Here is a 20513-nt window from a genome sequence, read left to right on the forward strand (position 1 = left end):
GAATTCCATATTCGCCAAATAATTTGATCAAACAACACGTACAGCTTTGACTTGGACAAAACAAAAAAGACAAAACAAAAAATTGAATAGAGAGAGTTGATCCAGAAGGCAAATGAGATTTGTTAACCCCTAAACCTAACTCCAAACGTGAGATAACTGGGTAGCATAAAAAACATGTTACGTATTTATATCATGTTGGATCATTTGATTTGAAGTCGACCATTTCCTTGACAGGTTGCACCGTCCACATGCCCGCCCATCGCATGCAACGCAAGAGCTGAATAGTAAACTCACACGTCAAAAAGTTTCGATAATTTGCAAATATTTGAGTGCTCCGTCTATTTACTTGATAAATTTGAATGATTAAACAATTTTTCTATTTGAATAATTTTTTAGTAAAGATGACATTTAAATGAAGATTAAAAAAATAAACAATCTGATTATGACGTTTATACGATAAAAGTACATTATTCACCAAAAGTAAAATATGTGCATTTCCCAATGAGGTGAACGTGAGTATTATTCATCATATAATAACCTAACAATTACTAGAAAAGGAAAACTAAAAAAAAACATACAAGTATTTGCTAAAGTAACAAATCATCAGTTGTTATATTAATTTCTCTATAAATGCGATTAATTGTATAATTGAGAATAATGATGTATGCTCGATTGTGTCTATAAAAGTTTTTTTATAAAAAATAATTTTCACACCCTCAATATGTTTCTTTAGTTTTCAAGTTGAATAAATCAAATATTTTTACTTTTTTTTTTGTCTACTATAAATAATGATGTCCAAATTGGATAATTCTAAAGAAACTAAATTTGTAGACAAAACTTTGAAAAACTAAACGACACGGAAGTTGATGATTGGTTATTACTTAATCGTTGATAAATGTGTTCATTCTTATTAGCAACACATTATTTAGTTTATAAATTTTGCCTCCAAATTTAATCTCGCTAGCATCATTCTTTCCAATTAGTTCTGTAAAACTCACTATATTTTTTTATGTTATTTTTTTTATTTGGACGCGGTTGGATTTGTTTAAATTCGTTAATATTTCCCGGCTTAAATGATATCACCCGGGAAATTAAGAACAAACACAAAATGCAAGCCTCCTCCTCTCTCTCTGTCAGTCGGTCAATAATTTCCAGCGCCAAAACAATTTTGTATATTGATAAGGAAACGTTAAAATTTGTCGCACAATCCTTTTCCATAGAATCGTACTAAATCTCTCTCTCTCTCTCTCTCTCTCTCTATAAAACTCACATTGCACAGCACTGTGCTGCAAGTTTGCTTCGAGCTGTGTCTCTCTCCGGACAACATTGCAAAGATTCCCGAGAAAGTTCAAAACTTTCCCGGAAAATTCAAAGGGTATTTTCATATTTTTCTCACTGCCCAAATAAGTATCAAAGCTTGAATCAGTGGCGGAGAAAAGTGACAATGGAAGGTGGAAAAGGCGTGGGGGAGAAGAACGGAACAAACGATGTTGTTTTGCAGATTTTGGTCGGCGAAGAGCGCACAAGTTACAACAATGAAACCAGAGACTTGAATCTTCACCTGACGGAGCTTCAGAGCCTCAGAGTCTCCGGCTCTTCTTCGCCAGAAATCCCAAGGCTGAGTCGTACGCCGCCGCCGGGGAAGCCGTGGAAAATCCCAACCGAACCCACTTCCCTGCAAGCTCCGTTTTCGCGGTCGGTGTTCTCGAAGCCCAAGTCGAGGTTCGTGGAGCCGTTTCCCCAGTTGAAGTCAATTGCTAATGCCTCCAATGTGGCATCGCCAAGCTCCAAAATCGCAGGCACAAAACCGAGAGACGCTCTGAGGTCCGCCTCGATAACCCCACGAACACCGTTGGTCGACGGTGGCGAGGAGGACGATGATGAGGAGGTTTATAAGACTGCAAAGCTAAAGGTGTGTGCGAAGTCCGGTAAGAAGATAAAAAAGTTGGCATTGACTGAGTTGGTTGCATTTGTTTGCATTGTTTTGTTTTTTATTGCTGGCATAACTGTACCCACGTTGGAAAATAAGATGTATTTGGGGTTGGGATTGTGGAAATGGTGTGTCTTGGTGTTGGTTGTTTTGTGTGGTAGGTTGGTCACAGAATGGTTTATCAATGTTCTGGTTTTCGTGATTGAGTTGAACTTTTTGCTTAAGAAGAATGTTTTGTATTTTGTGTACGGGTTGAAGAGAAGTGTACAGATTTTTATTTGGTTGGGTTTGGTTCTTCTGGCATGGGGTTTGTTGTTCGACAACGAAGGGAAGAGGTCAAGCAAAACCTCTAGGATCCTAGGTTATGTTACACGGGGTCTAGCTTCATGCCTAATTGGAGCGGCCATATGGCTGGGGAAGAATTTGTTTGTCAAAGTAGTAGCTTCTTCATTCCAATGCAATAGATTCTTTGATCGGATTCAAGAATCAATCTTTCATCAGTATGTTCTCCGCACCCTTTCCGGGCCTCCACTGATGGAAATGGCAGAAAGAATCGGGAGGGCCCCAAGTAGCGGTCGGTTGAGTTTCAAAAATTTGAAGGGAGGGAAAAGGGAGGGGAATGAAGGGGCCAAAGAGGAGGTGATTGATGTAGAAAAGCTCAAAAAAATGAACCAAGAGAAAATTTCTGCTTGGACCTTGAAAGGGTTGATTAATGTCGTAAGGAGTACAGGGTTATCTACCATCTCCGACTCACTTGAGAGTCTTGACGACGAGGAGTGTGAGCAGAAAGGTAAGGAGATTACTAGTGAGTGGGAAGCAAAGGCTGTGGCTTATGATATTTTCCTGAATGTCGCCAAGAGTAACAAGTAAGAATTTCATTTTTTATTTTTCAAAACGTTCATCCAAACCTTAGATGACTTCTTTATCTTTAATTTCTCACTATTTTTTAATGGTAATGGAGTAGGTACATTGAGGAAGATGACCTCTTGCGCTTCATGAAAAAGGAGGAGGTCGACATTGTTTTACCTCTGTTTGAAGGGGCAGCAGAAACTGGCAAGATCAAGAGAAAAGCTTTGAAGAACTGGCTGGTAAATTCTAATTGGTTCCTTTTCTATCTTAAACATTTTATTCTTTGATGCTATGCACCCATCTGCGCAAAACTTGCAGGTTGAGTTTACATGACACTTCTGCACTGAGAAATCTACAATGTATAATGCTACCTCAAACTACACTCTGCATACTTTTCGTGATATCCCGCTGTCACACAAAGTCATAAGTCTTCAAAACTACCGTTGATAGGATCTTAATTCTACATGTTGTAACTGTTGGATTTCAATTTTCAAGTCTTTTTCAGCCAGCAACGTTCGATTTAAAATGAAGGGCTCTTAACATTATTAGTATTTTCAGGTGAATGTTTACCTTGAGCGCAAATCACTGGCGCATTCCTTAAATGACACTAAAACAGCAATAGAGGAGCTGAATAGGCTTGCCTCAGGGTTTTTGCTTCTGGTGATCATTATCGTGTGGCTACTTGTGATGGGATTTTTCACGACAAACATGCTGGTCTTTATAGCATCTCAGCTTTTAACGCTGGCGTTTGTATTTGGTAATACTGCTAAAACTGTGTTTGAAGCGATCATATTCGTCTTTGTGATGCACCCTTTTGATGTAGGGGACCGTTGTGTCGTTGATGGAGTACAGGTAACTTCGAAATCCTCATTCTTCAAATAACTTTTTACTTCTACTAAAAGAACTTTACTTGACGTATTGAAACTTGACAGCTTATTGTTGAAGAGATGAACATATTGACAACGGTCTTCTTAAGATCTGACAACGAGAAAGTTTTCTATCCAAATTCAGTACTGGCTAGTAAACCCATCAGCAACTTCTATAGGAGCCCGGAGATGGGTGATTCTGTTGATTTTACCATTGACGTTTCTACGAAGGTTGAGACCATTGTGGCTCTAAAAGCCAGAATAAAAGAGTATGTTGACTTCAACTTGTTATACTGCTAGCTAGGATTCTCGATTGGATTCGTATAAAATTATTCTGTTTGGGTAATTCTGCTATCCTAGCATAACTTTTTATTCATCTGTCTTGTATCTTTTGGTGGATATATAGCTCCTTTTTTTCGTTTTGCTTCTCTTTTGGTACGGGAATTGTTTACTTGTGATTTTGCACTGCTGTTAAGATTTCTGGTTTCCTGTCATATGTTCTCTATACATGAACATCCACTGGCATAAGCGCGCCTCTGATCGCTAGAAATGAGTTGTTGAAGAAAATTGAATATTTTCAGGTACTTGGACAGCAAGACTCAGCACTGGCGTCCTGCGCATAGCGTGGTGGTTAAGGATATTGAGGACGTTAACAAAATGAAAATGGCTCTTTACGTTACACATACCATAAACTTTCAGAACTATGGCGACAAGACCAGTCGGAGATCAGATTTGATCTTCGAGCTGAAGAAAATATTTGAAGATCTTGGTATAAAATATCATCTCCTGCCTCAAGAAGTTCATCTCCGCTATGTCGGATCATCCGCTGCAGAACTTCCACCCACATGGCGGTGATTGTTTCTGTGTATGCTCACTGTTCTAAAAACCCCCGCCTAACGCCCGTTAGACAGTTGGCCACTGCCCTGATTAATGCTTAGGTGTTTGAAAATTAAGAAAGGGCGCCTAGACTTACTGAGGCGCCCGCCTAAACCACCTAGGCACCCGCCTAACCCGCTTAAACCCACCTAGACACCTGTCTAGGTTGCGACTCACTTAGACAGAAAATAGATAACTTTCATTTTACATTTTATTTTTTCAATAAATTGGAAGAGACTTGTTGAATACTTAAAGGAACATACATTTTATACTTGTTCCCTATGTTTTCATTATGCTCCAATAGCTCATATATATGTAATTCTATTTTGTAGTTTATGATGAAATCATATATATTTTAAGTGTAAACTGACACTTATTTACACGAAATATAATAGATTTAATTAAATCTGCCTAGTTCGCCTAGGCGCATGACTAGACCTTGCCTAGCCACCTAGGCGCTAGGTCTCATCCTAACGCCCGATTAACGCTTAACGTCTTTTCAAACCTTGTGTATGCTGCAAATACGTATCTTCTGACTCATGTCATTAACTTGAAATTTTCGTCGCATTTGCTGTGGGAAGGTGCGAATGAAGTTGCCACAAATCTCATCAGAACAAAAATAAAAATGTAGGAAACGTTGAGATACTGAGATTTATGATAGCTGGTGGAGACACGATGTCGTACTTTTAGAATTGTTTATACAATTTTTGAATGTATTTATGTTAATTGTAAAATTGACTAATTTCAATGCATGAACTCAGAGTTTTCTTCCTCTCTACCCTTTTCAATTCCTTTGATGAGAAGCAATATGTACATTGAGGGCCGAGTTTCAATATTAAAACATGAGATTAAAGTGATTAGTTGTTGTGTTTAGCTTATAACTGAGCATGATGTTAAAAGTATTGACCAAGTTGAAACAAGAGCTAAAGTGGTTTAGTGTTGGTGAATAAGTTGAGAGTGTGAGTGATTTATTATATCACCTTTTATTGGTGTCAGATTAAAAGCATGCCTAAGCTCTCGGATTTTGTAAAGCACACTCTAACCTATTATAGGCTAGTAGCAAATGAAAATTGAACAACCTCAAAAATAATACAGCTTATACTTTCTAGTCAATAATTTAGAGCCATTCCCCTGTATTCGGCTTCTACTGACGACCTTGCCACCACATTCTATTTCCTACTTCACCAAGTAATCAGATCACCAGCTATGAACGTAAAATATCCTGATGTAGGTCGTCTATCAGTAATATACTCAGCCCAATCAGCATCAGTATATCTTACCACCTCCATGTGTCCATGCTTTTTGTACTTAAGACCTTGTCCCATAGCTCCCTTTTATCCGCATTACCCCTAACATTTGATCCTCACTTAGTGCATGCATAAATTGACTCACCACGCTTACCACATAAGCAATGTCTGGCCTAGTGAGGGACAAATAAATCAATTTTCCCACTAACCTTGATACCTCTCCTTATTTATTGGGACTTGATCTTGATAGATTGCAAGACGATGATTCTGCACAATTGGAGTATCCACTGATTTACATGCCAACCAACATACCAGTTTCGGATAGCAAATCCAACACGTATTTTCGTTGTGACAAGTATATCTCTTCTCAAGACCTAGCAACTTCAATAACTAAAAAATACTTTTAAGTTCCCTTAGATCTTTCATTTTAAACTCGGAGGCCAAGTACCTCTATAGCCGTTCAATTTCCTTCGTATCATCATCTATGACAATCATACCATCCACATATATAATGAGCAAAGTAACTTTACCATCATTGTGTTTGATGAATAAAGTATGATTTGAGTTCCCCTATCGGTAGCCGTACTTTTTCATGGCCTAAGTGAATCTCCCAAACCATGCTCTAGGTGACTGCTTGAGACCATGTAGTGCCTTTTGGAATCTACACACTTTCCCACTAGAGTTTGCAACTTCGTAAACTGGTGGAAAATGCATGGACCTCCTCTTTTAAATCCCCATGCAGAAATGCATTTTTTACATTAAATTGTCATGGAGGTCAATCAAAACTAGCAGCAAAAGATAGCAAAACTCTAATGGTATTCATTTTTGCAACTGGAGCAAAGGTTTCTTGATAGTCAACACCAAAGGTTTGTGCATACCCTTTGACCACTAACCTAGTTTTGTACCTATCAATTGTTTCGTCGGCCTTATGTTTGATAGTAAACACCCATTTATATCCCGCTGACTTTTTGCCTTTGGGAAGAGTAACTACAATCCATGTATTATTCTTCTGTAATGCTTCCATCTCCATTTGCATTGCCTCCATCCATTTCGGATCTTTCAAGGCTTCTTCCATTCTTGTAGGTATTTTTTTACAGTGTCCATATGTTGAACAATTGCACAATATTTTAACAAGAGTCGATGAGTGGAGACATATTTTAACATGTCTGACAATTTTCCTCAATTCTATCTGGAAGGTAACACATAAAGTGATTACTAATATATGGGTGAGTAATTACCTTAAAGATATCCGTTAAATCATTGACCGGTACTGAAGGAGTGTTGAGGGGGATTGTCATTTGAGCCCATTTGGGCAGGCGGCAGGAGGGAGAAGCCCACGAGGGCTGTCAGCATCAGACGGTCTCAATTCAGCATGCCCACTGTCTTCCACATGCACAGGAGGCCCACTTTCTGATGTATCAATTTCTGACAAATGTGTTTTTGTTTTGTTTAAAGGAGATTCCTTAATATTTGGCGGGTGAGAACAAACACAACGGAAGTCTCTTCTTCCCTGAGACTTCTCTCTCCCACTGTCAGTCGGAGTCTGTCAATATTTTCCAGCGCCAAAACAACTCTACACATTCATAAAAAAACGTCAGGATTTGTCTTCTGGATTTACCTTTCTATTTTTCTCAGACAATCCTTTCCCATAAAATCCTACTAAATCTCTCTTCCGCTCTCTAAAATTCACATTGCACGGCACCGTGCTGCAAAATTGTTTCAAGCTCTCTCTCTCTCTCGGGGCAACATTGCAAAGATTCTCGAGAATGTTCAAAACTTTCCCGGAAAATTCAAGGGGTATTTCCATGTTTTGCCCACTGTCCAAACGAGTATCTAAAGCTTGAATCTTCTCCTACAGTGTCGGAGAATAGTGACAATGGAAGGCAGAAAAGGCGTGGGGGAGAAGAAAGGAGCAAATGATGTCGTTTTGCGGATTCGGTCGGCAAAGAGCACACAAGTTACAACAGCGAAAACAGAGACTTGGATCTTGAGCTGACGGAACTTCAGAGCCTCAGAGTCTCCGACTCTGCTGCTCCAGAAATCCCAAGGCCGAGTCATACGCCGCCGCCGGGGAAGCCACCGAAAATCCCAACCGAACCCGCTCGATTGGTAAGAAGATGAAAAGGTTGGCATTAATTGAGTTGATTGCATTTGTTTACATTGTTGTGTTTTTTATTGCTTGTTTGACTGCTCCTAAGTTGAAAAAAAAAGATGTATTGGGGGTTGGAATTGTGGAAATGGTCTATCTTGGTGTTGGTTGTTTTGTGTGGTAGATTGGTCACAGAATGGTTTATCAATGCTCTGGTTTTCGTGATTGAGTTGAACTTTTTGCTTAAGAAGAATGTTTTGTATTTGTTTACGGGTTGAAGAGAAGTGTGCAGATTTTTACTTGGTTGGGTTTGGTTCTTCTGGCATGGAGTTTGTTGTTTGACCGCGGAGTGAAGAGGTCAAGAAAAGCTGGATCCTAGGTTATTTTGCACAAGGTCTGGCTTCGGGCCTGATTGGAGCCGCCATATGGCTGGTGAAGAATTTGTCTGTCAAAGTAGTAGCTTCTTCATTCCAATGCAATAGATTCTTTGATCGCATTCAAGAATCGATATTTCACTGATGGAAATGGCAGAAAGAGTTGGGAGGATCCCAAGTAGCGGTCAGTTGAGTTTCAAACGTTTGAAGGGAGGGAAAAAGGAGGGGAAGGAAGGGGCCAAAGAGGAGGTGATTAATGTAGAAAAGCTCAAAAAGATGAACCAAAAGAAAATTTCTGCTTGGACCCTGAAAGGGTTGATTAATGTAGTAAGGAGATCCGGGTTATCTACCATCTCCAACACACTTGATAGTCTTGTGATGAGGAGAGTGAGCAGAAAGGTGAGGAGATTACTAGTGAGTGGAAGCAAAGGCTGTGGCTTATGATATTTTCCTGAATGTCACCAACCGTAGCAACAAGAAAGAATTTCATTTTTTATTTTTCGAAGGTTCAGCCAAACTTTTTGATGACTTATTTATCTTTAATTTCTCACTATTTTCATGGTTAAATGGACTAGGTACATTGAGGAAGACGACCTCTTGTGCTTCATGAAAAAGGAGGAGGTCGATATTGTTTTACCTCTGTTTGAAGGGGTAGCAGAAACTGGCAAGATCAAGAGAAAAGCTTTGAAGAACTGGCTGGTAAATTCTAATTGTTTTGTTTTATCTGAAATTTTTTATTCTTTCATTCTATGCACTTCTGCACTGAGAAAGCTACAATGTATAAGCTACCACAAACTACACTTTGCATACTTCTTGTGATATGCCGCTGTCACATATATAAGTCTTCAAAACTACCGTTGATAGGATCTTAATTCTACATGTTGTAACCGTTGGATTTCAATTTTCATGTCTTTTTCAGCAACATTCGATTTAAAATGAAGGGCTCTTAACATTATTGTTGTTTTCAGGTGAATGTTTACCTTGAACGCAAATCGCTGGCACGTTCCTTAAATGACACTAAAACAGCAATAGAGAAGCTGAATAGGCTTGCCTCAGGGGTTTTGCTTCTGGTGATCATTATCGTGTGGCTACTTCTAGTGGGATTTTTGACGACTAACATACTGGTTTTTATATCATGTCAGATTTTACTAGTGGTGTTTGTAATTGGTAATACTGCTAAAACCGTGTTTGAAGCGATCATATTCGTCTTTGTCAGGCACCCTTTTGATGTAGGGGACCGTTGTGTTGTTGAGGGAGTACGGGTAACTTCGAAATCCTCATTCTTCAAAAACACCTTTACTTGACATATTGAAACCTGACAACTCATTGTTGAAGAGAGGATCATATTGACGAAGGTCTTCTTAAGATCTGACAACGAGAAAGTTTTCTATCCAAATTCAGTACTGGCTAGTAAACCCATCAGCAACTTCTATAGGAGCCCGGAGATGGGTGATTCTGTTGATTTTACTATTGACGCTTCTACTACGGTTGAGACTATTGTGGCTCTGAAAGCCAGAATAAAAGAGTATGTTGACTTCAACTTGTTCTACTTCTCAATTATTTATTGGATTCAAATTGCATCTATATATAGAGGCTCTCTCAGCTAACAAAACCAACTTATAAAGGCATGTTGCGTTGTCAGCGGAATTTAGCAAATTATTTGAACCTGGTGGCGCTATTGCTCACATTAGCATGACATGCAATATTAGAGTTTAGGATCCTTGGAACAGATAGAGTTTAAAAGCTGCTAGCTAGGATTCTCGATTGGATTCGTTGATAAAAATGTTCTGTTTGGGTGATTCTGGTATGCTAGTGTAACTTTTTTTTTATCTGTTTTGCATCTTATGGTGGTTATATAGCTTCTTTTTTTCGTTTTGCTTCTCTTTTGATACGGGAACTGTTTACCTGTGATTTTGCATTGCTGTTACATGAACATCCACTGGCATAAGCGCATCTCTGATTGATAGAAATGAGTTGTTGAAGAGAATTGAATATTTCAGGTACTTAGACAGCAAGACAGCACTGGCGTCCTGGCCATAGCGTGGTGGTTAAGGATATTGAGGACTCGAACAAAATGAAAATGGCTCTTTATGTTACACATACCATGAACTTTCAAAACTATGTTGACAAGAATCCGATTTGGTCTTAGAGCTGAAGAAAATGTTCAAAGATCTTGGTATAAAATATCACCTGCTGCCTCAAGAAGTTCATCTCCACTATGTCAGATCATCCACTGCAGAACTTCCACCCACGTGGCGGTGATTGTTTCTGTGTAAGCTGCAAGTACACATCTTATGGCTCATGGCATTAACTTGAAATTTTCATCGCATTTGATGGCGGGAGGTGTGAATGAAGTAGCCACAAATCTCATCAGAACAAAAATAAAAATGTAGGATGTGTTAGAATTCGTCTCGGGGAAGTTTTCGATTGTTCGATTGAATTGCACTTGGTATGGATGAGTTCGGTGAAGAATGCTCAGTGGAAGAAGCCTCCACGCTGAGAGATACTGAGATTTGAGAGAGCTGGTGGAAACACGATGTTGTACTTTTAGAAATGTTTATACAAATTTCGAACGTATTTGTGTTAATTGTAAAAATTGATTTATGCATAAACTCAGAGTTTTCTTCCTCTCTACCCTTTTCAATTCCTTCGATTACAAGTAATATGTACATTGAGGACTGAGTTTCATATTAAAACATGAGATTAATGTGAATGGTTGTTATGTTTAGCTTGTAATCAACGTGATGTTAGAATATTGACCAAATTGAAGCAGAAGCTTAAAGTGATTTACTATCATCTTTTATTGGTGTCAAATTAAAGCACGTCTGAGCTCTCGAATTTTGTTGACCCCACTCCACCTTTAATAGGCTAGTAGCAAATAAAAAATTAACAACCTTAAGAATAATACAGGTTATATCAAACGAACATCATTTAGTGCCCCTTTGTCCGATCAATGTTTTAGTGTGAGGGATACTGACGAGGGGCTGGACGAGATGATTCAAACAGCAAAATTAGGCTAGTTGCAGGAGAGTAGTGTTTTCTAAATTTTTGGTGTTCGATTTGAGTTTCACGATACTTTTTCAAAATAAGAACAACGAGACAGTGCAACTCACAGCTTCATCGTGACATAAGACGGACTTTAGCATTTTAACAACGTTTGAAGGATTAATAACAGGTAAACAGAGAATAATTTGTATATAAATCACGATTAAGTATCCTTTTGTAGTCACTAAGATAGTGGTAGGTTTGATACCATTAGACTATTCGAATGAGAAGGGTGGTTCAAATTTCAGAACCAACCCAAATCCCCAATAGGATAAGATAACCTTATCCACCAATCCCAATTGGGAACCTGCCACGTCGGACAAAGATAAATGGCAATCTTCCCACCCCTCATTAATCAGCTCCTTCCTCTACCTCTATCACTCTATCTACCAAGAAGCACCTCAAATCTGACACAAAAATTTCACGAAGAAAGAAACGGCTGCTTTTAGAGAGAGAAAACCAAGCTAGAGAGAGAAAATGGCATCAACCACAGCAGTTACAATGGCCATGCCATTGACCAATGCAACCCAAAAGAGGATCCAGTCCTCCGCTGGGTGCTTCTTCAAGCCACTGCCACTAAGGCCTTCAAAGGCTCTGGCACCCGCGGCGTCAAAATCGAGCGGGAGGCTCCTAGTCAGGGCTTCGTTGAAGGAGAAGGCGGTGACTGGAATCACGGCTGCCGCGCTCACCGCCTCAATGGTGATCCCGGAGGTGGCCGAAGCAGCCTCGGGAGTTTCTCCTTCTCTGAAGAACTTCTTGCTCAGTATTGCGGCCGGCGGCGTTGTAGCTGTTGTGATCATCGGTGCTGTAGTTGGTGTGTCCAATTTCGACCCTGTTAAGAGAGGCTGAGGATATTGATGATTTTTCTATCTTATTGTATCTGTTATGTAATGTTTATGTCTGTTTTCCATGTGTTTAATATGTGACTCTTATTCGACTCGTAATTTGGCTGAAAAACTGTGAATTCTGATATCTCGTCTTCCGTTTTTCGACTTTTGTGCAACAATTCGAAACACAATGCAATCACAGAAGAAGGAAATCATAGAGGGCAACGGAAAACGAACAAAGAACAAAAACACCATGAACTCAATGCAGAAATTTATATTGTCCCCGGAGAATACACCTACGTTTTACAGTGCCTACTATATAAATGCTAATCTGCTTCACAGTCGCTAGATAATAATCTCAATTTCTGTGTAAACTTGCCGAAAAGAAATGTAACTACTCCAAACATTGCAATCAGTTGCAACTGAGCTACATCCGTTAAAATTTAACTCGATCGTGTACATTACCTAGAATATTTCGAAATCATATCAAGCATGTATCTGCTGTCTGAAGAATAGTTCACCTTATCTGCCTTCACTATGGTGATCTTCACCCTCTGCTCATCGCCATACACCTCCTCTTTGATTTTAAGCTTGAACAGAAACTGGTTAAAGATACTGCTCCGGACTATGTCTCCAAATCTTGAATCATCCTGCTCTTCGTACTTCAACAAGTACAGCTCCTTTGCTGAGCAACCCAAGATCTCTTCCCCAGTTTCCTGAAAAGCCGTCGCCCAAGTCAATCCAGTATGGTCTTGAATTTGGGCCTGAAGAAGATACCGATAATCACACTCCTCGAATTCTTGATTGCACCTGTCACACTGCCATCCTCTGTTTCCTGACCTCGACACCTTTTTATTGCACTGCCTATCTCCAATCATCAAGGGACAGGCTGTGTAACAGAAAGAATCTGTCTTAATGAAAGATATTGTCGCCATCACAGTGACCCAGTCTGGCTTATCTGATCTTCCAAGACCTTCATCCTTAATCTGAGAAATGGTTTTGCGTATCTCATTCTTAGTTCCTCCTGGAACAAGGTCTTTAGAAATGGAGACAGAAGCAGTATCCTTGCCCCCTCGGTCAAACCAGTCTCTCAAGGTAAGAGCATCAGAAATTTCTGGGTTTATAAATAGTTGTGTAGAATGAATTGTTCCAACGGACTTCCCACTGAAATCATTAATCTTCCCAGCTTTAACAGCTAAAACTGGGGAAAACCCAGAAGCCAACATCTCTTCAAGCTTTTGACCTTCCCTGTTGCAGACATCCCCCCAAAGGGTTAGCTCAACGCTCTTGCCCGACCAATCCTTTAGATTCAGAATTCTTCTCTGAGTTTCCATACCGTTCTTCCTCATGATAGGAACAGAAGGATTGACAGACATCACAATACCAATAACATCAACAATAGAATTACTTTCAGCATTTTCAATTTCACTAATCGGCCTGAAGTCGAAGTTTTGCGCTGGTATGGAACCATCTTCATCAGGGCAGAGGTCCACAGTTGAACTTGCATCCAAAGTTATCTCCCAGTCATTCTTCAGATGGTTGAAATTCTTCTGTGCAGGTTTCAAGCTTCCCTTTGAAATCAAGTAAACTCTGCCAATCTCAATAATATCATAGAAGCGGTCAAGAACAGCATTGAAGCAGGTAACTCTTATTTCCCCTCCTTCAGAGTCAAGCAGGTCGAAAGAGAAAACTTTACCGTCTCCTTTAGCATTATTATACCGACGGGGGTCCCCTTTTGCTGTGACCCTTGCCTTGATAGCCCATCTTCCCTGATAAGGATTCAGAGCATTAATGGGAATGATCCGTGCTGGTGCATCATTCTTCATGATTGGACCACGATTTTTGTAATGTGGAGGTGGTTGGTAAGGAGGTTGAACAGTAGTTCGAATATTTGGCGCATTGTGTGCAGAGCTTTCAGGATGAAGACGAGGTCTGACATTCGGCCTCTCAGAATGAAAAGTAGGTCTGATATTCTGTCCATTGTGAATAGGATTTTGCGAAGTCATATGATTACTGGCTGACTGCTGAAAACTGCCATTAGGCAATGCATTTGGAGCATCTGAATTAGGTGCACCATATGGTTTTGGATTCCCAATAATGTCACAGTTCAGTATGATAGTTTCCATGTTCAGCACAACAATAACCCTGTACAAAGAGTACAATGTCAAAACTTGCTGCAAACTTCAAAACAGGAAATCGTAAAAAATAATGAAACGGAGATATAGAAGTTCTTGTATCAAAATGTGCCGACTCTATACATTCATTTTGCAACTTACATCGATTTTAAGCTCTTCAGTTAGATAATTTTAAGTTCTCTTTTATCCAATACAAATGAACCTCATTTCTCGAGTTGGATGAACATCAAGCACGGAGTTGCACATAACAGCTAACTAGCACAAATCCGCACAAACAAAATAAACTACTCAATTATCAGATACAAGCTACAAACTGCCATTCCAACGAAACCAGGACATTTCATTACATACAATTTATGTGAGCTCATAAATTGATTTAATCAAATTTCGAAAACTAGATTTCCTGAAACGAAAATCGCATCTGATCATTGCTCAATCAGCCACAGTATAATCAGCTCAGATGCAGACTCGATAGCATTCAGTTGATTCCAAAATCTCAATTCAACTACTTGAATCAGCATCGTAATGTTATCACTATCACATTCTAATCACAAGCAAAATCTCATTTAACAATCAAAATTAATGCAAATTAATCAAAAATTGAAAATGATATATATATATATATATATAGAGAGAGAGAGAGAGAGAGAGAGAGAGAGAGAGAGAGACTGACTGGCGGTTCTGGAGGACGGTGCAAATGTACTCGGTGAGCTGGACGACGGAACCTATTTGGACACGGTTGGTCTTGATTCGGTCGTTGAGCTGCGAAGAGATCATGGCATGCTGAGACGAAACGCCGTCGGAGACCATGAATCGGTACCTCTCCTGCGTGCCGATGAGCTTAATATCGATCACCTGCACCAACGGCTTCAAATTCAAGTCGCCGCCTATCACCGCCGCGATGGCGTTCGGCGTCAGGTTCACGGGCATTTTCAGAAACCCTAGGGATAGGCGTGTGTCTTTCGGGGAGGAGGACGACGGCGAGGGAAGGGTAGATTGGAAATTTGACTAGAGATTGACGACGGAGTGAGAGGCGGTTGTGGAATTGGCGGGCGTTTGGAGGAAATGACCGAGTGAGAGAGGGATTTTGATTTTTCGAATCGGGTATTTAGGGGTTTATATAGATAGGCTTTGGGTATGTGAAATTACAGTTTTGTCACCACCCTTCCAATTTTTCGTCTTCATTCCTACGTTTGGGATATTGAAGAACTTTTACACAAGAAGGCGCATTTGGAAATTGGAATGTTGTGTGATTGCTTTAAACAAATCTAAACTGCAAGAAAATGATTTGAATTCATATATATATATATATATATATATGCCAAATAGGATAAATGATTTATGTGGTCATAAGGTATTTGGAAGATAGCCTCTGTGCTAAAAAAATTCGGATTTAAACTCATGTGGTATACTCTGCTAGCAAATTTAGTCCAAAAGTGATTTTTCAGTTAACTATCTGTTAATATATGGGTAAAATTGTACTTTGACATGACATGTGCACTCTTATTCGACACCCAGTTGTCGCATTCATCAGCCTCCGACTGTGACCTACCCAAAAATCTACCTCCTCCTCCTCGCTCCCTCCTCTCAAAGGAATTTCCCGGCATCGATTTCTTCGTGGCGCCCCAATCAACAACCTCATCCGCCCTTGAAGGTTCATCTCGATTCAATTACTTCCCAAACGCTCTCTCTTTCTTGTTGCAACAGACATAGATGAAATCAAATATTAAGAAAGCATTTTACAAAAAAAATACTCCATCTCCTTTGTCTCACCATTCCCTGTAATTCTTGCTTCTAGTTAAGGTTGAACTAGTGGCTGGAACTGATATCTAACATTTGTATCAGCCTCCGATCCTGGTTTCCCTTCTGTGTATGCCCCGCCACGCTACTACAACCCGTTTCACCGCTATGGATGCTCGAATGGCTGAGTTGGAAGCCTCCATGGCTGCCATTCCTTCTTTGATTGACGATTCAAATTCTACCATCCTGGATACCAAACTCCAGGGTGTAGTTTGAGCAATTCCGTCGCAAACTCCAGTATCGTGGTCCTGACATTGGCCCTTCCAACACAGTAGTGCCTAATCCACCAGATCCACCCGTGTTTGGTCTCATTACATGTCCGCAAAGTCCGATTCACAACGGCGTTGACCTCCTCCACGACCGCCATGGTCTCATCGGATTGATTTTCCCCGATGCACTGAGGGCGATGATCCTCTTGCTTGAATTTTCAAAGCTGAATAGTATTTCTCCTTCTATAACACTCCGGCCAATCATCGTGTTCTCACTGCTTCTTTTCATATGGATGGCGAGGTATTACAGTGGTTTAGTTTGCTGGATTGTGTTCAGGACTACTCCAAGTTAGGAGGAATTCACTCGCGCCTTCTGCCGAGAGTTTGGGCCTTCCGAATTCAAAGATTAGTGCGGAGACCTTGTTCAAGCTTCGCCAAACAGGTACTCTCCGTGACTACATTACTGAATTTTGTCGTTTGGCTACTCGAACGACTGATATTGGTCCGCTTTTTACTTAAGAGTTGTTTTTTGGGTGGCCTTAAATGTGAACTCAAATTTGATGTTAAATTGTTGAAACCTGCGAATGTTCATGAAGCAATTGCTCTTGTCAGTCCAATTAGATACCAAACACTTTGAGTTGAAAGTCTTCCCTCCTAAATCCACTCCACCAGTTAAGTCCCAAGTTGTAATCCCCACACATACCACATATCAGGTGCTTAGAGTTGGAAATTTAGCCATTCAGAGACTCACCCCTGCTGAGATTCAGAAGAAGAGGGAAGATGGGGAGTGTTGGTTTTGTACTGATAAGTGGACTCCGGGACATAAGTGTGGTTTTAACAATTGTTTATGCTTGATGTGATCAATGATGAATTACCTGATGATGACTCTATTGGGTTACAACCTGAGCTTCTTCATATGGAGCTTAGTGAATGTGCATTTTATGGGACTAAGGCTAGGCAAACTATTCAAACAATGAAAGTGGATGGTGTTGTTAATGGTCAACCTGTGAAAATCCTTTTGGATTCCGGTAGTACGCACAATTTTATTGATTCTCGCCTATTGAGACAGTGGGGGCAACAAGTTCATCCCACCAAGGAATTTGAGGTAATGATTGCTGAAAGAGGGAAGGTTAAGAGTTCAGGGTGTTGTAAGTCAACTTTTCTCACTATAGGGGGTATAACTGTGCAGTGGATCTCTACACTTTACCTTTAGGGGGTTGTGACATTATGCTTAGGGTTCAATGGCTTTCTTCCATTAGTCCTATTCTCTGGGATTTCCAATTGCTGACTATGGAGTTTGTTAAAAATAATCAGCAATACAAGTGGCATCATAGTCTTATGACATTGCCAGTTATTCAGAAGTCTCTTTACAGCATCTTGACAATGACATTTATAATTCCAACTTAGGGTTGTTCTTATACTTTATGGAAGGGGAAAAACTTGAAGCTAGTGATCTCACCCAGTCATAACTACAGGAATTACAAAATTTGTTAGGACAATTTGAGTCTATTTTTGTTCTATCAACTAAACCCCCACCCTTCAGAGTCCATGATCATCATATACCATTGGTTCCAGGAGCAAAACCACCAAATATCAGACCATATCATTATAGTCCCCTGCAGAAAACAAAAATTGAGAAGGCAATTCAAGAACTTTTGGAAGCTGGGTTTATAAGGCTAAGTCATAGTCCCTTCTCATTTTCAGTGTTATTAGTCAAGAAGAAAAAGGGTACATGGAGAATGTGTGTCGATTATAGGGAGCTTAATGCTCTGACCATCAAAGATAAGTATCCAATCCCTCTAATTGATGACTTGCTGGATGAATTGCATGGTGCTGTTTTCTTTTCAAAACTTGACTTAAGGTCAGGTTGTCACCAGATATTGATGAACAAAGAAGACATTGCTAAGATTGCATTTAGGACCCATGAAGGACATTACAAGTTTTTAGTAATGCCCTTTGGTCTTACTAATGCACTTGCAACTTTTCAAAACTTGATGAATGATCTTTTCAAACCACTTCTTAGGAAATTTGTTCTGGTATTCTTTGATGACATTTTAATATACAGTAAGTCTTGGGAAGATCACTTGACACATCTACAACAGGTTTTTCAGATATTGCAAGACAATCAATTGTTTTTTAAGAAATCTAAATGTTCCTTTGGTCCAAGTAAAGTGGAGTACCTTGGCCATAATGTGTCTAATGAGGGTGTTATGGCAGATCCTAGCAAACTCCAAGCAATCATTGAATGGTGTGTACCAAGGAATGTGAAGGAATTGAGAGGATTTCTAGGCCTCACAAGGTACTACAGAAAATTTGTGTCAGGCTATGGAAAAATATGCCAACCTTTGTACAATCTCACTGAGAATGAAGGATTCTATTGGGGAGTGGAAGCTTTGGAAGCATTTGAAAAACTCAAAAAGATTATGTCCTCACCACAAGTATTGGCCTTGCCAAATTTCAATCAACCCTTTGTCTTGGAATGTGATGCTTCAGACAATGGAATTGGAGCAGTTCTGCAGCAAAACCATAGACCAATTGCATTCACCAGTCAGGCATTGGGACCTAAGAATCAAGCTCTTTCTACTTATGAAAGAGAACTTATTGCAATAGTTCATGCTGTGAAAAAACGGCAGAACTATTTGCAAGGTAAACACTTCATAATCAAGAATGATCACAACAGTCTCAAGTATTTCTTAAGTCAAAGAGCTAATACTCATTTTCAACAGAAATGGGTTTCAAAACACTTGGGTTTTGATTATGAGATCCAGTATAGAGTGAAGTTGAGAACACAGTGGTTGATGCACTCTCTAGGGTCCCAAGTGTCAATTCTGAGTTGGTAAAGAATCCAGTTCACTTTGACATGGAACTCACTAGCCATATCTTACCCTTATTTTGGCTGGATGGATGATTTAAGGAGAAGTTCTGAAAGTGATGAGTGGGTTATGGAAAGGGTTAAGTCTGTGCTTGACAGTTCTAAGACAGTTATTGATAAGGCTACAATTTCCAAGTATATTGTTGATAATGGGTTCTTGTGCTACAAAAAGAGGGTAGTTTTGAGTCCCACATCACCTTGGAGACATAAGATCATTGAAGAGTATCACTCTTCTCCGGGAGGAGGTCACCAATGAGTGGTTAAAACATATCACAAGATCAAAAAAGGGTTCTATTGGCAGGGAATGAAGAAGGATATTCGAAATTTTGTGGTTGAATGTAACATTTGTCAACAAAACAAAGTGGAAACAATAGCTCCACCTGGACTGTTATAACCACTACCAATTCCACGGAAGAATTGGTCTGACATTAGCATGGATTTCATAGTTGGTTTGCCAAATTGTAGGGGCAAAACTGTGATCATGGTGGTGGTGGACAGACTTTCTAAGTATGCACCTTTCCTTGCTTTTTCTCATCCATATACTGCAATGAGTGTGGCTCAGGCATTCATTGAGTTTGTCTTCAAATTGCATGGTATGCCAAGTTCTATTGTGAGTGATAGAGATTCTGTGTTTATCAGTTCATTTTGGAGGGAGTTTTTTAAGCTACAAGGCTCAAAACTATGCATGAGTTCAGGTTATCACCCCCAGAGTGATGGACAAACTAAGGCTATGAATAGGTGTTTAGAGACTTACTTAAGATGTTTTATTGGAAGGCAGCCTAAAAAATGGGTGAATTGGTTGCCATGGGCTAAGTGGTGCTTCAATACATCACATCACACTTCTGCAGGTTTTACACCTTTTGAATTGGTGTATGGTCATTCTCCACCTCATATAGCTCCATATGAAGTAGGAACTGCCAAAATGGACTCTGTGGAACAAAGTCTTCTCGAAAGAGATAGGATGCTTGCTGTTCTCAACCGTAATTTGAAATTGGCACAAAATAGGATGACAGTTCAGGCTAATAAAAGAAGAACTGAGAGGCATTTCAATGTGGGGAATAAAGTATACCTGAAGCTGGTTCCTTATCAGTTGCAAACATTGGCTGCACACAGTTACCATAAACTGCAACCTAGGTTCTATGGTCTTTATGAAGTGTTGGAAAAGATTGGTATGGTGGCTTATAAATTGAAATTACCCAAAGGATCAAAGATACATCCTGTGTTCCATGTAAGTTGCCTCAAGAAGCAATTGGGGGAAGGAGTAGTTTCACATGTGAATCTGCCCATTGCTGCAGATGATGGTTTGATGCAGAACTTACCGCGGGCAATCTTGGCTAGGAGGATGTATAAGAAGGGAAATGTTGCTGGGGTGCAGCTATTGGTGCAATGGAATG

General features: G+C 39.8%; 3 protein-coding genes and 1 long non-coding RNA gene across 4 annotated transcripts; 3 read left to right on the forward strand and 1 right to left on the reverse strand.

Annotated features, from left to right (window-relative positions):
* The first annotated feature begins 1097 nt into the window (after positions 1-1097).
* Positions 1098-4792, forward strand: LOC103932546 (mechanosensitive ion channel protein 10). The gene is made up of 5 exons (XM_009342172.3): positions 1098-2796; positions 2895-3018; positions 3338-3631; positions 3712-3914; positions 4227-4792. Exons 1-5 carry the CDS (start codon positions 1445-1447, stop codon positions 4498-4500), a joined length of 2247 nt encoding a protein of 748 aa, XP_009340447.2. The 5' UTR covers positions 1098-1444; the 3' UTR covers positions 4501-4792.
* Positions 4793-9212: 4420 nt separating this feature from the next.
* On the forward strand, positions 9213-10935 carry LOC103932573. Its single transcript, XR_007259568.1, has 4 exons — positions 9213-9355; positions 9448-9493; positions 9567-9756; positions 10232-10935. It is a non-coding gene; the product is annotated as an uncharacterized LOC103932573 (long non-coding RNA).
* Positions 10936-11651: 716 nt separating this feature from the next.
* Positions 11652-12248, forward strand: LOC103932545. Its single transcript, XM_009342170.3, has one exon. It carries the CDS (start codon positions 11754-11756, stop codon positions 12123-12125), a length of 372 nt encoding a protein of 123 aa, XP_009340445.1. The 5' UTR covers positions 11652-11753; the 3' UTR covers positions 12126-12248.
* A 109-nt stretch (positions 12249-12357) lies between these two features.
* On the reverse strand, positions 12358-15335 carry LOC103932544 (replication protein A 70 kDa DNA-binding subunit A). Its single transcript, XM_009342168.3, has 2 exons — positions 14912-15335; positions 12358-14248 (listed from the first exon to the last, which is right to left on the reverse strand). Exons 1-2 carry the CDS (start codon positions 15166-15168, stop codon positions 12565-12567), a joined length of 1941 nt encoding a protein of 646 aa, XP_009340443.2. The 5' UTR covers positions 15169-15335; the 3' UTR covers positions 12358-12564.
* Between the last annotated feature and the right edge of the window lie 5178 nt (positions 15336-20513).

Source organism: the organism of the source record quoted next, unplaced genomic scaffold (genome assembly GCF_019419815.1).
Source record: "Pyrus x bretschneideri cultivar Hongxiangsu unplaced genomic scaffold, Pyrus_bretschneideri_v1 Contig1, whole genome shotgun sequence".
NCBI lineage: Eukaryota > Viridiplantae > Streptophyta > Magnoliopsida > Rosales > Rosaceae > Pyrus > Pyrus x bretschneideri.